The sequence below is a fragment of the Salmo salar genome, chromosome ssa01 (assembly GCF_905237065.1).
Source record: "Salmo salar chromosome ssa01, Ssal_v3.1, whole genome shotgun sequence".
Lineage (NCBI taxonomy): Eukaryota > Metazoa > Chordata > Actinopteri > Salmoniformes > Salmonidae > Salmo > Salmo salar.
The window spans coordinates 41,584,846-41,608,486 of NC_059442.1; the positions used below are offsets into that span (position 1 = coordinate 41,584,846).

At 45.8% G+C, this 23,641-nt stretch overlaps 1 protein-coding gene across 19 annotated transcripts in view; it reads right to left on the bottom strand.

The window, feature by feature from the left end:
- Positions 1 to 116: 116 nt before the first annotated feature.
- The window catches only part of LOC106601783 (gephyrin), a 124,093-nt gene continuing 100,568 nt past the window's right edge, over positions 117 to 23,641 (bottom strand). For 4 of the 19 annotated variants that reach the window (XM_045717873.1, XM_045717875.1, XM_045717870.1 and 1 more), the window contains 14 exons: positions 15,108 to 15,150; positions 14,242 to 14,379; positions 8,763 to 8,855; positions 8,368 to 8,423; positions 7,750 to 7,869; positions 7,423 to 7,481; positions 7,097 to 7,250; positions 6,658 to 6,779; positions 6,391 to 6,478; positions 5,769 to 5,842; positions 5,555 to 5,619; positions 3,565 to 3,668; positions 2,255 to 2,351; positions 117 to 2,034 (listed from right to left, as the gene is read on the bottom strand). In XM_045717873.1, the coding sequence (XP_045573829.1) occupies positions 1,901 to 2,034; positions 2,255 to 2,351; positions 3,565 to 3,668; positions 5,555 to 5,619; positions 5,769 to 5,842; positions 6,391 to 6,478; positions 6,658 to 6,779; positions 7,097 to 7,250; positions 7,423 to 7,481; positions 7,750 to 7,869; positions 8,368 to 8,423; positions 8,763 to 8,855; positions 14,242 to 14,379; positions 15,108 to 15,150 (1,347 nt within the window). In that variant the 3' untranslated portion in view covers positions 117 to 1,900. The other 15 variants (XM_045717802.1, XM_045717837.1, XM_045717798.1 and 12 more) reach the window with 10 other exon arrangements.

Below are 23,641 nucleotides of genomic sequence, written 5' to 3' on the forward strand. Positions count from 1 at the left end.
ATCAAATCAAGGACCAATGCTGTAGAAACACATACACTTTTATGTAGCGTAACATAGAATAGTTCGATTTTTCCAAGAGGACATGTCAGTTTATAAATAAGAGACTAAACTAATTGTTTTACATAATGATCAAGGATTTTTTATTTTTCATCAGTTTCATCAATATTGTTACAGAATTTGTTATAGTACAGAGTTCAATATCTCCTCATTGCTTCATTAATTTCTTTAGGAGTGCTGGTCACCATAATATCTGTACAATATCACTCTTTTTTATGTATTTATTTTTCTGTACATTGTTTTAATAGTTGTTAAAAAGGCAGTCAGCACTTTAAATAAGCTGTTTCTTCCTTCTGAAATTAAACAAATAAAATAAAGTTCTCTCCCTACCCCAGTTCCCTCACCTATCTGTACTAGTGTGTGTGAGGTGAGCAGTCCTGAAGGGGTGAGGGTGGGGGGAGAGCGGGGTGTTGGTAGAGTAGAAGGGCAGGGGACAGGTTGGGACCAGAGCCAGAATATACATATCTCTGGGTGGGACTTTAGTACCAGGTGAGGTTAGACTGACGAAGCGGGGCCGCTGCCTTCCTCCACCTTTAAGGCATGTATTCATAAAGGAGTAGGAGTGCTGATCTAGGATCAGTTTAGTTTTATATTTCATAATAACATTATATAGACCGGGGTGACCTGGGCCTGCATCCACAAAGCATCTAAAATAAAAATAAAATCAAAGTTAATTTGTCGCGTACACAGATTAGCAGATGTTAAAGCAGGTGAGGCGAAATGCTTAGAATCCCAGAGTAGGAGTTCTGATCTAGGATCCGTTTTGTATTTTAGATCATCAGGAATAAGATTATATGGACAGATCCTAGATCAGGACTCCTACACGGAGATGCTTTGTGGATACGGGCCCTGATCCTTGATCAACACTCCTACTCAGAGCCACTTTATAAATACAGGCCCAGTTCTCATCATGATGCCCGACACTTTTGGCACTGCGCACATAAACACGACTCACAAGATAAACGACAAGCAAAGCTGTGTGAAGCCATTATGAAGCATAATGAAGCCCATATAATGTGGCATAGAAGAGAAGAATACTAAAGGGAGGTAAAGATAGCTGTCACCTAAAGGCACCCTCAGGACCCTGAAAGCACTCCTCCTATCAAGCCAGAGCACCAAGGTTACATCCTGATTCTCCACTCTTTTCCTGTAGACTTTCTTGCATGGATTGAGCAATGGCGGAAACTCCCTCCAGCCAATGCCTACACCAAACCCATGCATTTAAATGACTGGGAGTGTGCAAGTGCACACTTTAGGAGAAGGGTGGAGAATCGGAACATAGACCAAGGGGGACTTCTGACAATCTCAAAAGGGTTTTCGTTGTAAAAAAAAAAAAAAAAGACGTATTTTTTAACCTTTTTGTGAGATAAGAAAATAGGCTTTCTTTTTTAATCCTGTTAAGCACCTACAGCTTCCTATTGAAATGCTACTGCTATCTATCTATAAGGTCTAGGGTTGAACACACAAAGCAATTGCAAGGATGAAAGAGAAACAAGTTGCTTAATATGATATATAATATTAATAATTATCATAATAATCATGATACTTATAATAATAATATATTACAGAATAAATCTCTTATGTTTTATATATATTTTTTCTCCACTTTTAAAAGGTATTACATTTTGTCTTTGAAATACAAGGATCTTTTGAAATTAATATTTTCATGATCAATGTATGTACTCATTTATTTTGTGTTCGTGATTAATTATACTTGATCAACTTTATTATCCAAATCAATAAAAACTAGCTGTGCCGTTACATATTACAGAATAGTTATGATATGTGGACATGCACCACTTCCTCTTCCAGTCTATCTATCTGTCCCTGTAAGATGACATCATCATAGTCGTCCTATGACCATCACATCCACAACCTCTCCTTTATGCAGCTCCACGTATTGCTCTGTTTTAGGAGGCAACATCAGCAGCCCGTTGGCACTTCTCATGCTCATCAGTCGACTACTCATCTGATTTCCTGTAGAAGGTGAGAAAGAGAGTGAGAAAAAGAGAGTGAGATAGAAAGGAAAGGGTGGTTTGAAAGGAATAGAGGGGGAGGGGGGGAGAGGAGGGTGGGGAGACAAAGAGTCAATAAAATGACAAGGATAAACTTTCGGATAAGCATTTTCCCTTATCCATTTTTCCATGCAAACACATGCGGACAAACTATTGTGTATTTACTTAGTATGTGATAATACCTGTGCTCTGTGCCCATGGCAGAGGCTCCTGGTGGTGCCATGTCAGGATGCAGCGGTGGTACTCTGGACGAGGGTCCAACTTTACATCACAGGACAGCTGTTTGCACACACACACAGGAGAGAGCAGGGCGCAGAATGACGACATCACTTAACTTTAAACCCCAACGTATTTTCTGTGTGTGTAAAACCCTCTCCAGCTCTCGCTCAAACTCCCTAACTTATGCAGCAAGCTCGAAGGACCCGGATATCTGGCTCCAAGGACCATGACTGCAAGGTGGCACGCTTTTCATTATGCGCCTGTATTTCAGCCATGTCCAGACTAGGTAGTACAACGTAATAACGTGACAACGTAATAATTCCATGCAGATGCGTTAGAAAATAAATACATTAATTGGACAAGCGCCGGAGTGAAAATGACTGGAAGTGAATGTTAGCAGTACAGAAAGTTTGCCATCAAAGTGGAAAATAAACAATTGTAGTGAATTTCAGCTAACTACTCAGCAAACACATAGGATAACTGTTTTACTGTCATTCTATTCATTTACAGTGCATTGTCGAAAGTATTCAGACCACTTGACTTTTTCCACATTTTGTTACGTTACAGCCTTATTCTAAAATTGATTAAATAGTTTTTCCCCCTTCATCAATCTACACACAATACCCCATAATGACAAAGCAAAACATGTTTTTAGAAATGTTTGCAAAAAAAGAATATCACATTTACATAAGTATTCAGAACCTTTCCTCAGTACTTTGTTGAAGCACTTTTGGCAGCGTTTACAGTCTCAAGTCTTCTTGGGTTTGCTCTGACATGCACTGTCAACTGTGGGATCTTATATAGACCGGTGTGTGCCTTTCCAAATCATGTCCAATCAATTGAATTTACCACAGGTGGACTCCAATCAAGTTGTAGAAACATCTCAAGGATGATCAGAGGAAACAGGATGCACCTGAGCTCAATTTCGAGTCTCATAGTAAAGGGCCTGAATACTTATGTAAATAAGGTATTTCAGTTTTTATTTTTAATACATTTGCAAACATTTCTAAAAACCTGTTTTCGCTTTGTCATTACGGGGTATTGTGTGTAGATTGATGAAAGAAACAAATTATTGTATCCATTTTAGAATAAGGCTGTAACGTAACAAAATGTCACGTTTTCAATGTTAATCGTTTAGAATCAGCAACAGCGCTGTTCCAATAAATGTGTTTATTTTTTAACGCTACTGCCTTTAATTATTACACTGTCTTAACCTGTATTTTACGACCTACTGTCCAGAAACCCTCCATAACAGCCAGTGCTGTTAACCTACCCTGGCTTTGATGATGGTGGGCCGAGGGTCCAGGATCCCCTGCATCTTCCTCAGAGCAGGGATGACGAAGAGGTTACAGGTGACGACAGCAGACACTGGGTTACCTGACCAACAGAGAGAGAGGTGCTGAGGATGAGAGGGAGACAAGGAGGGGACATTACCACTGTTCAGGGCTGAGGAGGGAGACGGCAGGATAGGCCTGGGAAGGTTTGGACGGGTTGGGGTTGAGGAGCATTGTTGTTGTTGACATGCTCCAGCTAGTAGCCCCTGTAGGACAGGACAAGGGCTCAGTGCTTAGGGCAGTGGTTTTCTTCACCCCACTGGCCTGTCAGTATGCGGCCCAGGCTGCGGCCGTGGACCTGGGCTGGGGCTGGAGGGATGGGGAGGCAGACAGGTGAGACATGTACGCTCCTGCCTTTTTAAGTGTTCACAGAGGAGGGACTGGTGGGTGAGAGCTCTTTGGGGAGAGTGGGACAAGTTTGTGAGTGCTGTCTCTTTACACCAACAAGCAGAGGTGAGGGGTAGCAATAGCAGGTGGAGAGGGTGAGCGGCGCTCTCAAATCACAACAACAAGCAACAGCATGGAATAGATACTCACAGGGGCAGGGGCTCGGGGACACACTGAGAAACAAAACGAGGAGCGACAGAACCAACAGCAACGCCACAGAAACGTTAAAGAAACAAAACAATATTTCTCTCTCAGAAAACAGAAAATCACATAAGTAAAGAAAAAATAAACTTTAGTTTTTCTTTTGTTAAGATTCAAGATTGGGTTCACTAAACGGTGTAGTGATCTTGTTTAGTTTAATCACCAATAAAAAACAGACAAAAATGCCCCCAAACATGCCCAAAGTCTGGGAGACAAAAATAAAATTTATCCATTTGGCCTGATAAAAAGTTAGCATTTTTTAGATAATTTGAAGCCCATATCATTTGAGTTGGGTCGAGTTTCAGTTAAGCACTCTTAAAGAAAAAACATATTTCCCATTTTCAGTTTAAATTCCGTTTTCTGAGCTCAGTTGAAGTAAGCTTGCTTTCAGGTACACTGAACGGTACAGTATGGTCGACCAGGTTGGTAGCACCTACTTCCGCGCGGGGGCGGTGGCACGGGCACCCTGCTTGCCTCACTGTCAGGCACAGGGTCGATGCGAATGGCGCCTGTGTCTCTGAAGGTGAAATTACCTTAAAGGGGGAATATAAAAAGAGTGGCGGTCACCACAGCCACAGACTAGCCCTCCGGACATATGTAGGACGGGCAGAGACAAGGCAGGGGGGCTGGGGCAGGTTGGCAATAGGACGGGCAGAAGCAGGGGGCCTGGGCAAGGGACTAAGGGGTCCAGGGCTGGGGCCTTTGAAGAGGTGTGGAGGGGCCAGGTCGAATGCTAGGAAAGTAGAGGGACAAGAGGCTGTTGTCAGCAGGCTTGAGTAAGAGAGGAGGTAGGGCACTTTGGTTGGTTGGGTGGGTCAAATTTCAGGTTTGGTTTGGATGGGGGTCAGGGCTGGCTGTGGTTTGAGTTTTTGGGCTGTGTGGGTCTGAGATAAAACACTGGAGCACGGTTTTGGAGGGCTTATATAAAAATACAAACACACACATTCCCTCACACAAACATAGTTCTAATACTAATTACAACTCATTTACTAAATGAAAATGATCAATCGGAGAGAAAAAAAGATGGCTGCTGTGGGTTGGAAGGGTTCCAGGATGCTTTGGAAACTGAAAGGGGAGTGTGATTAAAGAGGAACATTACCTCTGTCTGAGGGCATGCTGCTGGATTAATATAACATGTTTCCCTCAGGGAAACATATTTGGTTGGTAAATGGTGGCGTTTTGGACTCAGAGCAGAGACACAGGTGAGTGCCTGAGATCTCAGTCAAGACCAGCGGTCCCCTGCCAGTCCTGAGACTCAACAACAACATTTATACACACAAACACACACAAAATACTGTACACACACAGTGCACATGACATGCAGATCTCATTAAGAAATACCTGGCAGAGCAAATATCAGTTTCCGTGCCCCGTCAATGTCTACAGTGGCGAACGTGGTGGGAAGACTAAAGAGGAGAGAAGACAAACTCAGTGAGACCTTCATGACTGGCTATCCATCTCTTCTAAACCACCCTCACTTCATGAATTAAGAAGGCATAAACTTTGGTACCATAATGTTTTTTTGTTTTTTTAAATAATCCCCATCACGTCTCACCCTGGCTTCATAAAGACCCGTCCAAAGTGGATCTGGGCATGGAGGTCAATGTCCAGCACCTGCTTCAAGTAGTCCTGAAACACAAAGAGATACATTTTATGATATTATATTGCATTTACAGTGTATTTCATGCCGATGAAGTTCACTGAATCGATTCTGATATTGCCAAGAATACATGGGAGAGGGTTAAACTTCGAATCGAATGGAAACTTCGTGCATCTCTAACATGTCTGCCGGTCTCTGACAGATGGTGAGGTGTAAATGTGTGATCCAATAACAGAAGTAATTGGAACAGAAAACGCAAAGAGGGAAGCAGAGAACTCAGCTAAGCAGTAAACATACAAAAGGTCAGCCAAACCAGCAGCTTCATCACTAAGGAGTAACAGCTGGTTCAGAACAACAGATGGCAGCAGAGTGCATGAGTTGGACAGTACGTGAGGTTCAACATAGAAAACAAACTGTTGTGGCAAATTCCAAAATGAGTTCCAGCCCCTACTATCTAGCCATGATGGAATTGATTTCGCTCTCACAAACACACAGTGACCTCTCGCGGCCCCACCTCTCATCCCCTTCTCTCTTTTTTAACATTTTTAATTAACATTTCATTTTGTTTGGATCTTACCTTCTCTCCCATGGACACGCCCCCTGAGGTGATGATGACATCAGCACGGCTAATGCCCTCGTTCAGGGCGTTGAGGAGGTCGTCTGGGCTGTAGGGGAACGGTCATAGTTTAGACCCTCCCATCTTTATGATCGTATATACCTATCTACAGTTCTGCAGACACAGATTTAGTCCTGGACTAGGAGTAATGTGTGTCCATGGAAACCGGCCCAATGTTTTCTAGGAGGTTAGACAAGCCTATAGTTATTGAGGGTTATGTTCACTGACTTGTCTCCGACGATGCCCAGGTTGATGGTAGGATATCCGTGCTCCTGAATGGTGGCCAGCAGTGTAGATCTGTTACTGTCCCGGATCTTCCCTGGGTGCAGATCATCCTCTGGGTTCAACAGCTACACACACACACACACACACACACACACACACACACACACACACACACACACACACACACACACACACACACACACACACACACACACACACACACACACACACACACACACACACACACAAAGAAGATTATTACTTTATTATCCATTGTCTATTGGAAACCATCTCACATCCTGCAAGATCTTCCCATCAGACCTGGGATTCCACCCAGAAATCGGTTGCTGTCGTACCCGCCTCTCTAACCTCAAACCCAGGTATTAAAGACACCATGAGAGAAGGCAAAAATGTGTGTGCATGCATGCGAGCTTGCGCTCACCTCGTTGCCAGTGGACATGACAGCCACCACGGGGAACTTTTGCACTTCCACCTCAGTGACTCCTACGGTGGCCAGCAGGCCAATCTCAGAGGGGCCCATGTGGGTTCCCTTGGACAGGACACACTCCCCACGCTTTATATCATGACCTATAGGCCTGGAGGGAGAGGAAACAGAGGGCTGGCACTCAGACATACATGGCTGTGTGGTATAGTACTGACACAGAACAGCATTAACTGAAAATGTCAGTTTACTTCCTGAATTGACTGGATTTAAATGGAATTGACCCCACCAGTCCTGATTGGTACAACCTAAAACTTCTCGCTTACCTGATGTCCTGTCCAGGGCGTGCCTGTACCAAGATCCGCACCTCCAGCTCTTCTGTGCCCTGCAACGACATACAGGTTTAGTGAAGAAAATACAGTACAGTATATTGTAAGGAAGAGGATTGTGGCAGACGAGTAAGTGTATGTACAATATAGAAAAGCTGTCAGCTTGTGGAGAGGCGCTACAGGAGACAGATGAGAGTGTTGAGGGAAACGGGGAGTGAGTTGAGAAAGAGAGAGAAGAGAGAGAGAGATCGTATGTTATTGTACAGCGTATTCCAATAAAGCTCGTTGTGACAAATTGAGATCGGGGACAGGAAGTTGACTCACGTCCTCAGACTCTCGGAGCAGTTCAGTGTCCTCCACCTGCACCACAGCATCCGCCCCACAGGGGATAGGAGCCCCCGTTGTCACCCTCATCACCTGGCCCGGCATCACCGTGTGGGTGGGCTATAGGGACACACACAGGTTGGACTTTATAAAAAGGTGTTAAACATGCTTATGGCAAGTCTTTCAAGGCATTATAGCGGCATAATTATGCATTATAACTGCCGGCATGGAGTAGTGTTAACATTTCAATTGGGAAAAGTCAAATCGACTGTACGCCATTTTCACAAGACGCACTTGAGCAACTCTTGAGCATGAGGCTCCATAGCGGAGGCCGTGTGACAATTGTAAGAAAGCCGAGCGGAGCGTTGCAGAGACAGGGTCTGTGTGTAGCGTAGAGCCCGATATAACTCTGTGTACAGGTAGAGAGAGGACATGGTCTGTCTCTGTGGAGCCTTGTAATCACAGCTGAGCCAGTGACCTGTGTAACTCCACACTGCAGGACAGCCCATGGGAATACACGGACTCACACAGAGGTAGGAAAAGGGAAGAGAGCTCTTGTTATCGTTCTCAAAGCAACACTCCAGAATATCAGGGCTCACAAACTGTAAAGGACCTCACCTGCTGTCCTGCCTGTGACTCTCCAATGATGAAGCGATCTCCTGGACCATCAGCCGCTGAGAGAGAGAGAGAGAGAGAGAGAGAGAGAGAGAGAGAGAGAGAGAGAACGGTGAGACATAAATCGCTGAAAAGGGTGCAATGGTCAAAGACACAAAAACAAGCAGTGACACTAAAGTCTAGCATTAAATGTTTGTAATCTCTCAAACTACTGGTCCTGGCATAGAGAGTCCCGTGTGGCTCAGTTGGTAGAGCATGGTGTTTGCAACGCCAGGGTTGTGGGTTCGATTCCCACGGGGGACCAGTACGGAGGAAAAAAGGTATGAAATGCATGCATTCACTACTGTAAGTCGCTCTGGATAAGAGTGTCTGCTAAATGACTTAAATGTAAATCTCACCTCGCACGGCGTAGCCATCTTTGACTGACGCAGGGAATGGAGGCAGGTTGTCTTTGGCGTAAACGTCCTGTGCCAAGACTCGACCCATCCCGTCTACAATAGTACAGCAAAGTACAGTAGAAATAGGAGAAAGGTAGGAGGGAAAGAGAGAGAGAAACAAGTTTGTCATTTCACACATCAATTGGAGGAGTATACAAGATGTGATATGCATGCTGGCGGGGTAGGCTGTGTCCCTCTATGTTTTGGTTAATGCTTGTGTGTGTGTATGCAGTGCAGTGAGGATGGGCCAGAGAACACATACGTTATAACCATGCTGCCACACAATCTGTTGACAACAGCACAGAGACAGATGCTGGTAGGACAAGACAGAGTGTTGAGTAGGTGTTGTGAAGAATACAAAATCGAGACACACAGATAAGCCTACATCACATGAAACCCTTGCTAGATGTGTGTGTGCGCGAGCGCGCATGAGAGAGAGAGAGGGAAAGAGAAGGCTGGGGAGCCAAGTGTTACACTGTGACGCTAGCTAACGCTGACGCAGCGGAGCTACTAATTACAGCCTCACACACACACACACACACACACACACACACACACACACACACACACACACACACACACACACTCCTCTGGGGAGAGAGCGGGGAGCTCACTCTCAGCACATAAAAGAGAAGAGAAAACACAGCCATGGTGAACAACACAGAACGAGAGAGAGAGGGAGAGAGAAATAGTGAGAGAGAGAGAGAAATAGCGAGCGAGAGAGAGAGAAATAGCGAGAGAAAGAGAGAAATAGCGAGAGAGAGAGAGAGAAATAGCGAGAGAGAGAAATAGCAAGAGAGAGAGAGAAATAGCGAGAGAGAGAGAAATAGCGAGAGAGAGAGAGAAATAGCGAGAGAGAGAGAAATAGCGAGAGAGAGAGAAATAGAGAGAGAGAGATAGCGAGAGAAATAGCGAGAGAGAGAGAGAAATAGAGAGAGAGAGAGAGAGAGAGAAATAGCGAGAGAGAGAGAGAGAGAAATAGCGAGAGAGAGAGAGAAATAGCGAGAGAGAGAGAGAAATAGCGAGAGAGAGAGAAATAGCGAGAGAGAGAGAGAAATAGTGAGAGAGAGAGAAATCGCGAGAGAGAGAGAGAAATAGCGAGAGAGAGAGAGAAATAGCGAGAGAGAGAAATAGCGAGAGAGAGAGAGAAATAGAGAGAGAAATAGCGAGAGAGAGAGAAAGAGAGAGAAATAGAAAGAGAGAGAGAGAAATAGCGAGAGAGAGAGAAATAGCGAGAGAGAGAGAGAATAGCGAGAGAGAGAGAGAGAGAAATAGCGAGAGAGAGAGAAATAGAGAGAGAAATAGCGAGAGAGAGAGAGAGAGAGAGAGAGAGAGAGAGAGAGAGAAATAGCGAGAGAGAGAGAAAATAGCGAGAGAGAGAAATAGAGAGAGAAATAGCGAGAGAGAGAGAGAGCGAAAGAGAGATGGCGAGAAAGAGAGAGAGCGAAAGAAAGAGAGCGAGCGAGCAGGCTTCTCCTCTATTGAAGGATGATTAGAGGAGACTTACTGTTCAAAAATACCACATCTTATGAGCAGCTAAATATAGAACATGTCTTTTATACCGTGATCAAACAGATGGATACGGAGGTATCTATGGAAACAGACGAATACACAGCGAACGGAGCGCCACGACACACTCGCCTCGCCTCCGTCAAGCTGGCAGACAAGACAACCAAAATGTAGCTGGTTAATAACATCACACAACTCCCCATGGAACGCAAGACAGAACTCAACTACACACACAGTAGAAAATACACGCACACAACGACGAGACAGGCAGACACAAGGGGCCCTCAAAAATAGAAATATACGCTCTCTATTAGCTAAGAAACACTGCAACCTGATGCATTACACATCACAACAGGAGCAACAAACTGATACCATAAAATATTCCCACAACACTTTATTTCCTCATAACAGGACAGACAGACTGCTGCCTGATGTACACTGGTGTGTGTGTGTGAGTGTGTGTGTGTGTGTACACCTGTGATAATTTTACTACCAAAACACCAACAGTGATTCTTACAACACCATTCTGCTACACCGGCACAGCCTCCACCTCCTGAATTTAGTTTAAATATCCAATCTCCATCGCTCTATGGGCCCATCAATCTCTTAGGTGTTCCTTTTATCATTATATTAACCAACAAGACAAAACAGCACTTTGTAAAGTACCCTGAGCCCTTACTTACTGCCATCGGAGAGAGTCAACACGCCATTTCAAAGATTTATGAACAGTTTTTCCTGGCGCAGCCGTTACACCATTGCCCATATTTACATTGGGTTGGTCTCAGAGAGCCTATGGCCCGTCGGGATGCACTAACTCACGGTGTGAGTGATGCTCAACTTTATCCCACACAGTCGGGCCCCTACACCTACTGTTTTCGTTCAGAGACAGGATAGTTGGGAGGAGAGACTGTTCAAAGGACAGTGGGTGAAGAGTGCCTTGGTCCTCCTTTCTTTTTGGACAGTGGGTGGGATTCAAACTGCTAGACCACCCTCAGGCGACCTACAACCACTGTTGATTGGTGAGGTGAACTTATCGCTCTCTCGAGCCCTTTTGTTCTGGGAGTTCAGGGACTTCTTGTGTCATCACCTTCCTGAATGTGTTCTTGGGTGACGTTAGTGACGGGGTCATGCACTGGCTTTGTGATTCCCTGACGCTCTGTGCGTCAACGTCACAAAGAGTGTGTGTTCCTTCCTGTCCCACTGTCTGCAGTGTGCCTCGCTCTAGGCCTTACTCGCTCGCGCCTGATTGGTTGGGTGCCTCCCCCGTCCCGTGGTGGACGACGACCTTGTGCCCAGCGGCTGTTGCATATGCAGATGATGGGAGATGGGAAATGACAACACAGAAAGCGCTCCCAGAACTGGGTCACTCACTTCTCTCATGGCCGACAGAAAGAGAGAGAGGGAGTAAGAAAGAGAGATAAAGGAGGAAAGATAGAGAAAGGAGAGAAACGGAAACGTCTCTAACATATACAAATCTATTATTCAGGCTTGGGAGCAGAGAACAAATGAAATCAATGGAGCAGGACGCCCTGCAAAAAAACTTAACAAGCACAAAGAATGGTGGTTGTTCTGTACGTTTTGTCTGAGCTGTGGGGTCTTTCGTTTCCCCAGTGTTCACCTTACACCTTCTCCCCCGTGTGTCTATGTGCTGCCTGGGTGGGTAGTGGGCATCTCTTCTACCCACATAGATGCCAGTCACAATTGGCAGGGGTGTGGATGAACTCTGAGCCCTCACATTTGACCTTCGCTGTGCTGGCAGAGAGAGAGGGCGGTAGGCATGGCAGAGTAAAGCTCGCCCACTCCTGCATTTACATATGTTTTTAAATTTTTACATACATAACAAACTCCTCCCGGGTTATTCTAACACGGCGTGGGTACTGAACCCAACTGCTCAGGCCATCGTGGTGAAAGGTCCTCCATAAATGTTCAATACTAATGTAATATGAGGAGGAGGATAGTGGGTGGGTTTTGCAAGCAGCCAGATCATGCAACAGATTCAGAAGCAACCGCAACATCAGCACTAGTAGCAGCCTATGGCCCGGCCTAGCCCCTCTATTGCCCCTTAGTGGTCAGGAGGTGAAATGGCCCAGTGGAGTGAAGAGAGAGGAGGGTGTCGTCGTCCCGAGACCCCCAACCGGAACCCTGTCTGCCATGGTCTGGGCAGTGGGCATTCTGTGAAGTGGGCAGGCAGTGGGGTGGTGTAGTTTCATTTTCTTTTCAGTGGGGTGGTGCTTGTTGGTGAGGAGAGAGGCATGACGTCACCGATGACATCACTGACCTGTGTAATGCCAGGGCGCCAGGGAGGAGGCGGCATTAGCATGATTGGCCCCCGGGCCCCCAGCCACGGCTCTCCTCTCCTGCTTTGGCGCTCCTCCTGTGGTGGCTGTGGCTGAGATAAAGTAAGGTGTTTTTTTCCAGTCCGCGCCACTCAGGGGCCAAATGGGCTTAATGGGGTCTGCTCCACCATGGCCTGCCGGGGGCCACGCAGGTTAGGGGCCGTCGTTGTTGCTCACACATGTGCTACATTATCCCAACCACCCCCAATATTTAGCACTGCACACCCCTTCCCATAGACACACACAGAAGCCATAAATATACCAAACAGCAACACACTGCAGGCAGCAAGGTGACTGAGGCCATGAGTCATTCAACATGCACCGGACACTGCTCTCAGTTAAGTGTTGGTTGCGAAAACAAGACGATGGATGGAGACAGAAATAAAATACGGACCCGGTTTTCATTATGGACTTGTGTATACTATGGACTCTTGTTATGTATGGGTGACAATGCTCCGTATTCTTGAGAGCCATGGGTCAATTCTACCAGAAGCTAGTTTCCCCAGCTCTATTCATAGTGTAAAATGGTGTCTTTGAAAACCCCAGATTACTTGGTGTAAACAAGCAGCCTAAGCACCTAAAGTTGACCTATGTGAAGTCAAAACCTGGACCATCAATGTGTGGTCTGGGGACTTCCTTGGTATTTTATTAGGATCCCCATGAGCTGTTGCGAAAGCCGCAGCTACTCTTCCTGGGGTCCACACAAAACATGAAACATGATACATAATACAGAACATTAATAGACAAGAACGGCTCAAGGACAGAACTACATACCCTTGGCCAAAGGTCTGGATGGTTAGGGAGGTGTATGCAACAGTCAAGAGGTGTGTGCTGTTTATTGGCTTGCAAAACAATCAATCAATCAACAATCAAGCCAATGAAAGATGAGAACAGGCAGGTAGGCGGGGGACTCAGACAGACCGATAGACAGGGTGGAATGGAGAGCATCTGGGTCGGGTGGAACAGCTGTAGGAACAGAAACATCATGGGCTCAACACACATATGATACAGACAGACAGTACTACAGACAACAGGTAAAAGGAACTACAGACAGAAGGTCAGGGTTATAGAGAGGGTATGGAGTCAACAGCCATACAGAACATCTACAGACAGAAGGTCAGGGGTATAGAGAGGGTATGGAGTCAACAGCCGTACAGAACATCTACAGACAGAAGGTCAGGGGTATAGAGAGGGTATGGAGTCAACAGCCGTACAGAACATCTACAGACAGAAGGTCAGGGGTATAGAGAGGGTATGGAGTCAACAGCCGTACAGAACATCTACAGACAGAAGGTCAGGGGTATAGAGAGGGTATGGCGTCAACAGCCATACAGAACATCTATAGACAGTAGTGAAGACTGAGTGAGCAGTATGGCTGATGTTAGGGATCGAAAGAAAGGAACGTCCAGTGACGCGGGCATGACTGAGCTTTCTGTCCGTCTGTTGCTCGGTCACTCCGTCGGTCGGTCTCTATGTCTGTCCGTCCATTTGTGTTTTTGTCTGTCCGGCCGACAATTTTCCTACTCGTCTCTGTTGGTCTGTCCGTCCGTCCGTCCGTCCCTCTGTCTGTCAGTCAGTCAGTCCGTCCGACCCACCTCTGTAGTTGATGATCTCAGTGCCGAGCACGGGGGTCATCTCCAGTACAGTGATGAAGGCCTTATCCATGGAGGTGAGGGGGAAGGGAGACATGCGGTGCCGGCGAGCCACCTTGGTGATGTCCACTGCACTGTGACCTGATGGACAGAGAGACGGGAGAATGGTGAAAAGAGTATAATGGGGAGGATAGTTGTCTTTCACCATCACCCATACTATGACTGTGATGTAGTTGTAAGTAAAACTACTCTTCAATAAAGCAGCTATCACCAAAGACAGTGCTAGTAAGAAAAGCCAAGAGCTATAAGGGTAAGGCTCTAATCTTTCACTCAACTTTTGTGAGGACAACTAGTTTTTCCCCTGAGTTTTATTAGGGAGCTGGTCCCCCCCCCCCACACACTAGTCTTGAGCGATTAACCGAAATGTCGGTTAAATAACTCATTGACAGACGTCAGTTCAATTATTTGAATTCCATTTCGTTCAGTTTTTTTCTGTGAGTTCAATGCGCACATTGCGCTGCAGTTTCTCTAGAAACAAATCAGATAATGCCCGAACTGTGCAATGTAATAGGGAGTTGCAGTTTCCAATAGGCCAAAGTTCTACATAACTATCACCTTTTCTGTGCTAAACTAACTACAATGACCATAATCCATTGAGCAGGCTACTTAAAGTAATGTGATGTGAATAACTTATGGTTAATAAGTGGTCAGTTACTACCATCACTTTTATTGTTTTATTCAGTGCTATTACAGCATTCAATCCACATTATGCATAGTGCATTTAATGTATTTTTTATTTTAATCAAAACTGAAATTGAGAGAAAAAAAAGCACTAACACACACAGAAAATTCTCGATCAAATAACTTACTAGCTCTCAGGATGTTCTCTTTGCTGCCACACCGCGATTGAACCTACAGACAGCGAGAGAGAGAGAGAGAGAGAGAGAGAGAGAGAGAGAGAGAGAGAGAGAGAGAGAGAGAGAGAGAGAGAGAGAAGGAAAATAGAGAAGGGGGAAAAAAATGAAAGAAGAACAGCGAGAGAGAAATGGTTGAGGTGAGACCACAATGGGAATAGAGGCCTCTGTCCAAAAAGGATAAAAACATTCCACACTGGCTCTAATATACTGGAATGGCCATATACATTCTACACATCCTCCACTTCTAACGCAGAACATAGGGACAATCACAATCAAAACAATCCTCAGAACATGAATGGCAATAAACAAATCGATAAGATGACGATCCCTTAGGCCAAGGATAGTGGATTTGTCTCACTGAGCAGAACAGGCGTATGGGGATAGTGGGAATGGTGAAGGGGCACTGCTTCATTGATTGTACCCCATGTAGGCTTAGGTTTGGCTTAGAGTTGGTTTGGGAAAGAGGTGGGATTCGCTTCACATCCTAGTAGTACAGCGGTCTTCTACAGGTGTTATATATATATATATATATATATATATATATAAAATACTGTCTGCAGTATGTATATAACCCCTACCTGGAACCTCTGAGACCCAATGCCCCTGGCCTAAAAGGAGAGTGACACATGAGCTAGCTATGGTCTGGTGGAACAGACAGAGACCCTCTCGACCACAGTACACACAGTACGACCAAGATTAAAATCATCCAACCAACCACAACTCAAAAAAGACCAGCACTGCTGATGACACACCGATGCAGTCAACAACAAAAAAACACTGACGAGGAGAGCAGAGAGAGACAGCGAGAGAGAGAGAGATAGAGAGATAGAGAGAGAGAGAGAGAGAGAGAGAGAGAGAGAGAGAGAGAGAGAGAGTAGGAAGGGATGAGAGGGAGGAGGCACAGCATGGTCCTACAGCCCACACCAACAAAAGCGAGAGACCAGAAATACGTGGCATCTTAATGGAGAAAAGAACAGAGGATGAGCAGAGAGAAAAAGACTACTAGTGAACGGAACTGATAATCCATAGATTCCACCACCACACGATACAGCTACTCAAAAAAAGGAGAGAATGTATGTTAGAATAATAAATAGATTGCTACTGAGGAAAGAGTGAGCGATAGAAAGGAGACAGAGAAACAGAGAGAACAACAGAGAGGGGGGGGGAGAGGTAGTTACTCGCGAGTCGTAGGTCCTGCTATGGCCTCTGTGGTCCTCGTTGAGCCCCTCCAACCTAGAGTGGAGCTACAAACAGTAGCATATGGACAGGACATGACAGAGACAAGAGTTTTACAACAGACAGAGCAGAGGAACGCTAGGAAACAGTAGCTACAAGTCATCAGCAGTTTAAGGTTAGGTAACCCGCCAGGGTTGAATGAAACAACGGACAGTAGGAATAAACTGATCTATAACCCAAATAGAGGTCGTCAAGTTCTAGAGTTGAGATGTGAACAGCTGTACCTGAAGATAAAAGTGAGGGAGGGGATGAAGTGATAAAAAGAATGAGAGAACACAGAACGATGCGTGCTCAGGGCGAGGAAGGATGACTGAGCAGGTGCAACACGGCGTTACTGAAACTAACACGTCTCAACACAGATGCACAGTAAGACACTGAGCCGCACTGACTGGGGTAATGGTGGGGGTGGAGGGTAGATTTAGTAGAACCACCTGTTAAAACAGGTCTGTACAGTACACCCATCTTAGTATCATAAGTGCAAGGGAAATAATGGCCACGCAGGCAACAAAACAATGGCAAGCGGTGAGATGAGGTGAAGGTTGGGGAAATGGGATATGGAGGATTCTGTCAACATTGGCCTTGTGTAATACTATGGATCAACCCGCCTAGGCTGGAGATAAACGGGTTAGACTACATAAATAATAGTAAGGCAGGAGCTCAGCTCCCCTTAAGCGCTCAACCTAAACAACCTAAACAACCTAAACAACAACATTGCATTAGACAAACAGCGACTACGCAGAAGGATGAGAAGTCATCACAATAGCTAGGACACAAGACTGGAGGGAAAATATCTGAAAGGAGACGGTCTCTAGGGAGATGCTAGACACACACACACGCACACACACGCGCACACACACACACACACACACACACACTCCACTGAGCAGATACGTAGGCAGGCAGCTGCCTTATGTTCAAGCAGGCTCGTCTGCCTTTACCATGACAACGGTCTCACAGGAACATGCCAAGTGGAGGGAACATAGTCACTCGCTTCACTGTGTGGTCGCTGATGCTATCCATCTGCCAGCACTGGGTCTCTCCTTCCCTTTCTCCTCTCTCTTCTCTTCCATCTTTCTTCCTCTGCTCATTATGCCCATACCAGACGTCATGGATGAAACAGTGAGGCGAACAGAGAAGGGAAGGATCGGGTGAATAATTGAATGAATAAATGACAGAGTGAAGAAATGGATGAACGGGAAGGAAATATGATTGTCTTTGCCAGATGCTCCAAAAGATACTGAGAAACAGACACAGGGACAGTACACACACACACACACACACACACACACACACACACACACACACACACACACACACACACACACACACACACACACACACACACACACACACACACACACACACACACACACACACACACACACACCACAATGTCCACGTTCACAGTATGTCATCAAGATGAGATGTGAAGCAGAAACAGATGAGTTAACATGTTGATGAATGCCAATGAGGACTGATAACTTGACTGAAAGAAAGACATGACAGCGCAATTGAAAAACCCCTTACTAGGTGATTACCCAATCAGATGGATCAATCATAGCCTGTGGGCCAGGATGGCAATACTGCTGAATGCCCTCTAGTGATAAAGGGAGCCTGTCACAGACCTGAGACGACAGGAGGCCTTTCTGATGGCCCTGAGAGTGGTGTGTGTGTGTGTGTGTGTGTGTGTGTGTAACCATTTACCTGGTCCAAGGTAGAGTACCTAGACTGGAGCGTGATGACCTCATCCAGGTGAGCCCTGAACTCTCTCCGTGCGGCCTGGAGAAAGCCACAGGACAGTCACTCACCTGGTCCACACACATACCACGGACAACCATGCCAAATACACACACACACACACACACACACACACACACACACACACACACACACACACCTCCAATTCCCACCCGTCAAACCCACTACAAAGCAAGCACACCTGCTGAGACTGAGATGAGAGATGAGAGATAGAGACTACACAGGTAATGACAGACTGCAATGACTAACAATTAGTTAAACAAACAAAGACAAATCAAACATGAAAAAAGTAAAAACGCCCTGAACCGTATGAATATGAACCTACTATTTATACGTTAACTATCATTGACTCAGTCTGAAAACAACAGAAAACGTTGCGGTGTCTAAATGATCACAAAGCAAAAAAACACGGTTACTCATCCCATGGTTCTATAGGAAGTGTGATGATTAGAACAGGAAGGTATTTTTAAAATGATCCATCTAAGAGTGGATTAGAATTGAAGCCTAAGGAACAAAAGAGTGAGGCTACCTCCCAAATGGCACCCTATTCCCTTTATAGTGCACTACTTCTGACCAGAGCCCTATGGGCCATGGTGAAAAGTAATGCACTATGAAGAAAATAGGGTGCCATTTGGGAGGCAGACAGAGAGGGTTTATAATGAAGAGAAGCGAGAGTTCAGAGATTGACTCTGTCTCCCCTACAGCTACACTGTGTGTGTGTGTGTGTCGCAGCCCAGTGTGTACGTGCGTGACTGTGTGTGTGTCCCGCAGCCGAGAGTGTGTGTGTGTGTGTGTGTGTGTGTGTGTGTGTGTGTGTGTGTGTGTGTGTGTGTGACAGATACTCCAGGTCAGTGCAGGAGGTCATCAGTTTGCACGATATTGAGGGGCTTTGGAACAAGGCAAGGATAAAAAAGGATATAGAAAAATGATGAATAATGACGTTCTACGATGATAAAAGAAAAAGGGTTGAAAAATAAAACATGGGTCAAACAAGAACATTTAGCCGGTAAACTTAAAAACTCAAGAAATAACCTATATAGAGTATCTCCAGATGTATAAACTCTTGGGTCATCAGTGAGATGCCTGTTTGAGAGGGTGGGGGGGATTACAGTAAGGGGAGAGGAGGGGTGAGGCAGGTGGAAGGATATAGGGAGGGGACGACAGGAGGAGGAAAGGATGGTGGAAGGGTCTCAAAGGAGGCAGGAACGAGGGTATCCGACGGTGGACGGGAGATAGAAATGAGGGTGGGGTGGTGGATGGGGTGGTTGCCATAGTGACGCAGGAAGATTGACACATGCTGAGGTACCTCAGAGACACTATAAGTGGATGAGCAGGAGGGGAGCCGGGCCTAGGGACGGTACCGTGGAAGAGAGCGATAGGGGGAGAGGGAGAGAAAGGGGGGGAAGAAGAGGTGAGAGAGATAGGGGAAGAGGGGAAAGGAGGGAGGGAGAAGAGAACAGGATTAACACACAACAGCCAGTGGCAGCCGCAGGCAGGGCGAGGCAGGAGAGGGAGGACAGACAAAACAGCGCCCCTACTGGGGTGGTGGACAACAGTTGCATCTCACACTGGCCCTGGATACAAATACAAGGCAGGAAGAGGCCCAGTTCAAATGTTGACAGTCAAACAGGGGTTTTGTCCTATGGTTACGCACTTGCTTTCTCCCACCCCTACTCTACTGTACATACAACAGGACAGAGACCTATCCTCACAGTGTTAAGTTCGATATTCAATCCAAAGATGCCTGGAATAATACTACGATAAACCATCACAGTGCTGCAACAGAAAGCAAAACCCAGCTCAGCAACAAAGACATATGCTATTGTTATTATTACATGTGAAAACTACAATGAGAGTTGTGTCAAACTGGCAAATCAAATGGGCCGCTAAAGGAACAACTGCAGAAAAGGATTGGCTTCGTAATGGAGGATGAGACAAGTCCTAAGACAGTATAATGGATGGGGTCACACACACACAAACAAAAGGTCAAATAAGGGGAGCATACATTGGTCCTGTTTCACTGCATGTAGAAGTGGGTAAACTGTACGAGTATGAGGTGTGAAATCATTTATTTTTTGGGGGGGCATATCCCAACTCCCCGAGACACCATCGGAGAGTGGGGTCACGGCCGAAGGATCAGACATTATTGATGGCCACCCTGGAGCAATTAGGGTTAAGCGCCTTCCTCAAGGGCAGATAAATCAGTCTTTCACCTTATGGCCTCTGGGAATTCGAACAAGCAACCTTTCGGGTTAATGGCCCGACTAGGCTACCTACCTAACCACCTCACACACACGGAATGACACTTTTAAAAAGGGAAGGTGGTATCACACACGTCGCTTGGGTTAGGCTTTAGTTTTGTCAGTTTGTTCACGTATGAGTCAGGTGGCTACATGTACCTTTTCACCTCGTGTTACTGATCTGTCAGACTCGGTGACGTGTGTGCGCTTGTCTCTATATCAACCATAGGGTCCCTGTGGTTCTCCTTGAGCTGACCTCAGACTCCTGCTCCAATCATCAATCAATGTCTAAAGGGTGGGTGTGTGTATTATAGGGGGGTGGGGGGTGCAAGGACAAACCAATGGACATTTATTACAGAGACAAGTGGGAGTGTCATGGGACTGCTGCTCAATACTGATTGTTCATAGTTTCAAAACACACACACACCAATGATAGACTGAACAAAAATAGAAAAGCAACATGTAAAGACCACAGAAATGTTTCATACGCACAAAAATACTATTTCTCTAAAATGCTGTGCACAAATTGGTTTACATCCATGTTAGTGAGCATTTCTCCGTTGCCAAGATAACCCATCCGCCTGACAGGTGTGGCATATCAAGACGCTAATTAAACAGCATGATCATTACACAGGTGCACCTTGTGCTGGGTATAATAAAAGGCCACTCTAAAATGTGCAGTTTCGTCACACAACACAATGCCACAGATGTGTCAAGTTGAGGGAGCTTGCAATTGGCATGCTGACTGCAGAAATGTCCACTAGAGCTGTTGCCAGATAATTTAATGTTAATTTCTCTACCATAAGCCGCCTCCAGTCATTTTCGACTGGAGGCGGTGGCAAAACCCTTGTGGCAATCACAGAGGTCAGACATTTCTTGTAGCTGGCCACCAGGTTTGCACACATCTCAGGAGGGATTTTGTCCCACTCCTCTTTGCAGATCTTCTCCAAGTCATTAAGGTTTCGAGGCTGACGTTTGGCAACTCGAACATTCAGCTCCCTGCTCAGATTTTCTATAGGATTAAGGTCTGGAGACTGGCTAGGCCACTACAGGACCTTAATGTGCTTCTTCTTGAGCCACTCCTTTGTTGCCTTGGCCGTGTTTTTTGGGTCATTGTCATGCTGGAATACCCATCCATGACCCATTTTCAATGCCCTGGCTGAGGGAAGGAGGTTCTCACCCAAGATTTGACGGTACATGGCCCCGTCCATCGTCCCTTTGATGCGGTGAAGTTGTCCTGCCCCCTTAGCAGAAAAACACCCCCAAAGCATAATGTTTCCACCTTCACGTGGGGATGGTGTTCTTGGGGTCATAGGCAGCATTCCTCCTCCTCCAAACACGGCAAGTTGAGTTGATGCCAAAGAGCTCCATTTTGGTCTGATCTGACCACAACACTTTCACCCAGTTGTCCTCTGAATCATTCAGATGTTCATTGGCAAACTTCAGACGGGCATGTATATGTGCTTTCTTGAGCAGCGGGACCTTGCGGGCGCTGCAGGATTTCAGTCCTTCACGGCGTAGTGTGTTACCAATTGTTTACTCGGTGACTATGGTCCCAGCTGCCTTGAGATCATTGACAGGATCCTCCCGTGTAGTTCTGGGCTGATTCCTCACCATTCTCATGATCATTGCAACTCCACGAGGTGAGATCCTGCATGGAGCCCCAGGCAGAGGGAGATTGACAATTCTTTTGTATTTCTTCCATTTGCGAATAATCGCACCAACTGTTGTCACCTTCTCCCCAAGCTGCTTGGCGATGGTCTTGTAGCCCATTCCAGCCTTGTGTAGGTCTACAATCTTGTCCCTGACATCCTTGGAGAGCTCTTTGGTCTTGGCCATGGTGGAGAGTTTGGAATCTGATTGATTGATTGCTTGTGTGGACAGGTGTCTTTTATACAGGTAACAAGCTGAGATTAGGAGCACTCCCTTTAAGAGTGTGCTCCTAATCTCAGCTCGTTACCTGTATAAAAGACACCTGGGAGCCAGAAATCTTTCTGATTGAGAGGGGGTCAAATACTTATTTCCCTCATTAAAATGCAAATCAATTTATAACATTTTTGACATATGTTTTATTTATTTAAAAAAAAAAAAATTCTGTCTCTCACTGTTCAAATAAACCTACCATTAAAATTATAGACTGATCATTTCTTTGTCAGTGGGCAAACGTACAAAATCAGCAGGGGATCAAATACTTTTTTCCCTCACTGTATAATTAGTAACATGACTGTCGTGTGAAATTATGACATGGTTGTGTCAACACGAGGGAAACAAAGGCTTGGGGAATAGATATTCTCCCACAGTTAGCCTTATTTATCTGCAGTGCTGTTACTCACGTCTGGACAGTCGCCAGGTGTGTGTGTGTGTGTGTGTGTATATCCTTAAGCATAGCAGTGTGATTCCTGGATAGAACCAAGGTGATTATAGCCTTCTCTCGTGTCCATCCAGGGCTGACGGTGTTGTTCGACATAGCCAAGTGTGTAGTAGTGGAAAGCATAGCCAACCTATCTGTGGCGTAGCATCGCCCACTATATAGCAATATTAGGTTGGCACACACATAACACTTCACCAGATACACACGCGCTGCATCCAGACGGAAGTGCAAGGCCTCTGGGTAAAACAGAAGCTCCGGTTCCTGTCACTCTCACTCTTCATATTTTCGACCGTAATGTACGTTCTCCCTCTCTTATCACCCTCCATCTCGCTCTCCCATCTGATTTGTCCTGAATGCTGTGCCTCACTCATAATCGCGTTATGCATGTTCTTTATCCATGTGTACAGATCAGACCAAGAGCCAGCAGCCCGTACTCATCCCCAGAGGGCACCACTCTGGAGGCATGCAGAACCCCTCCTCACCTCAGGAAGAGGGTGGAAGGACGGACGGACGGACGGACGGACGGACACACACACACACACACACACACACACACACACACACACACACACACACACACACACACACACACACACACACACACACACACACACACACGTCCTGTGGAGTTGACTAGAGCCAAACAACCCTATACCACTGTAACTGGACTGACAGTGAATTATAAACATTATGAAACGGTCCTTGAGTTCTGTTGCGCTGAATGTGGGCGACTCTGTCTAACTCTCGCTCCATGTTGCAGAAGGGAAACTATTATGGTGACCAGAGGCACTACAACCGTTACACACACAGAGAGAGAGAGAGGGAGAACCTTGTCTTGCTCTGACTAGTAAACAACCTTGCACAATAGCCATCTCTAACTA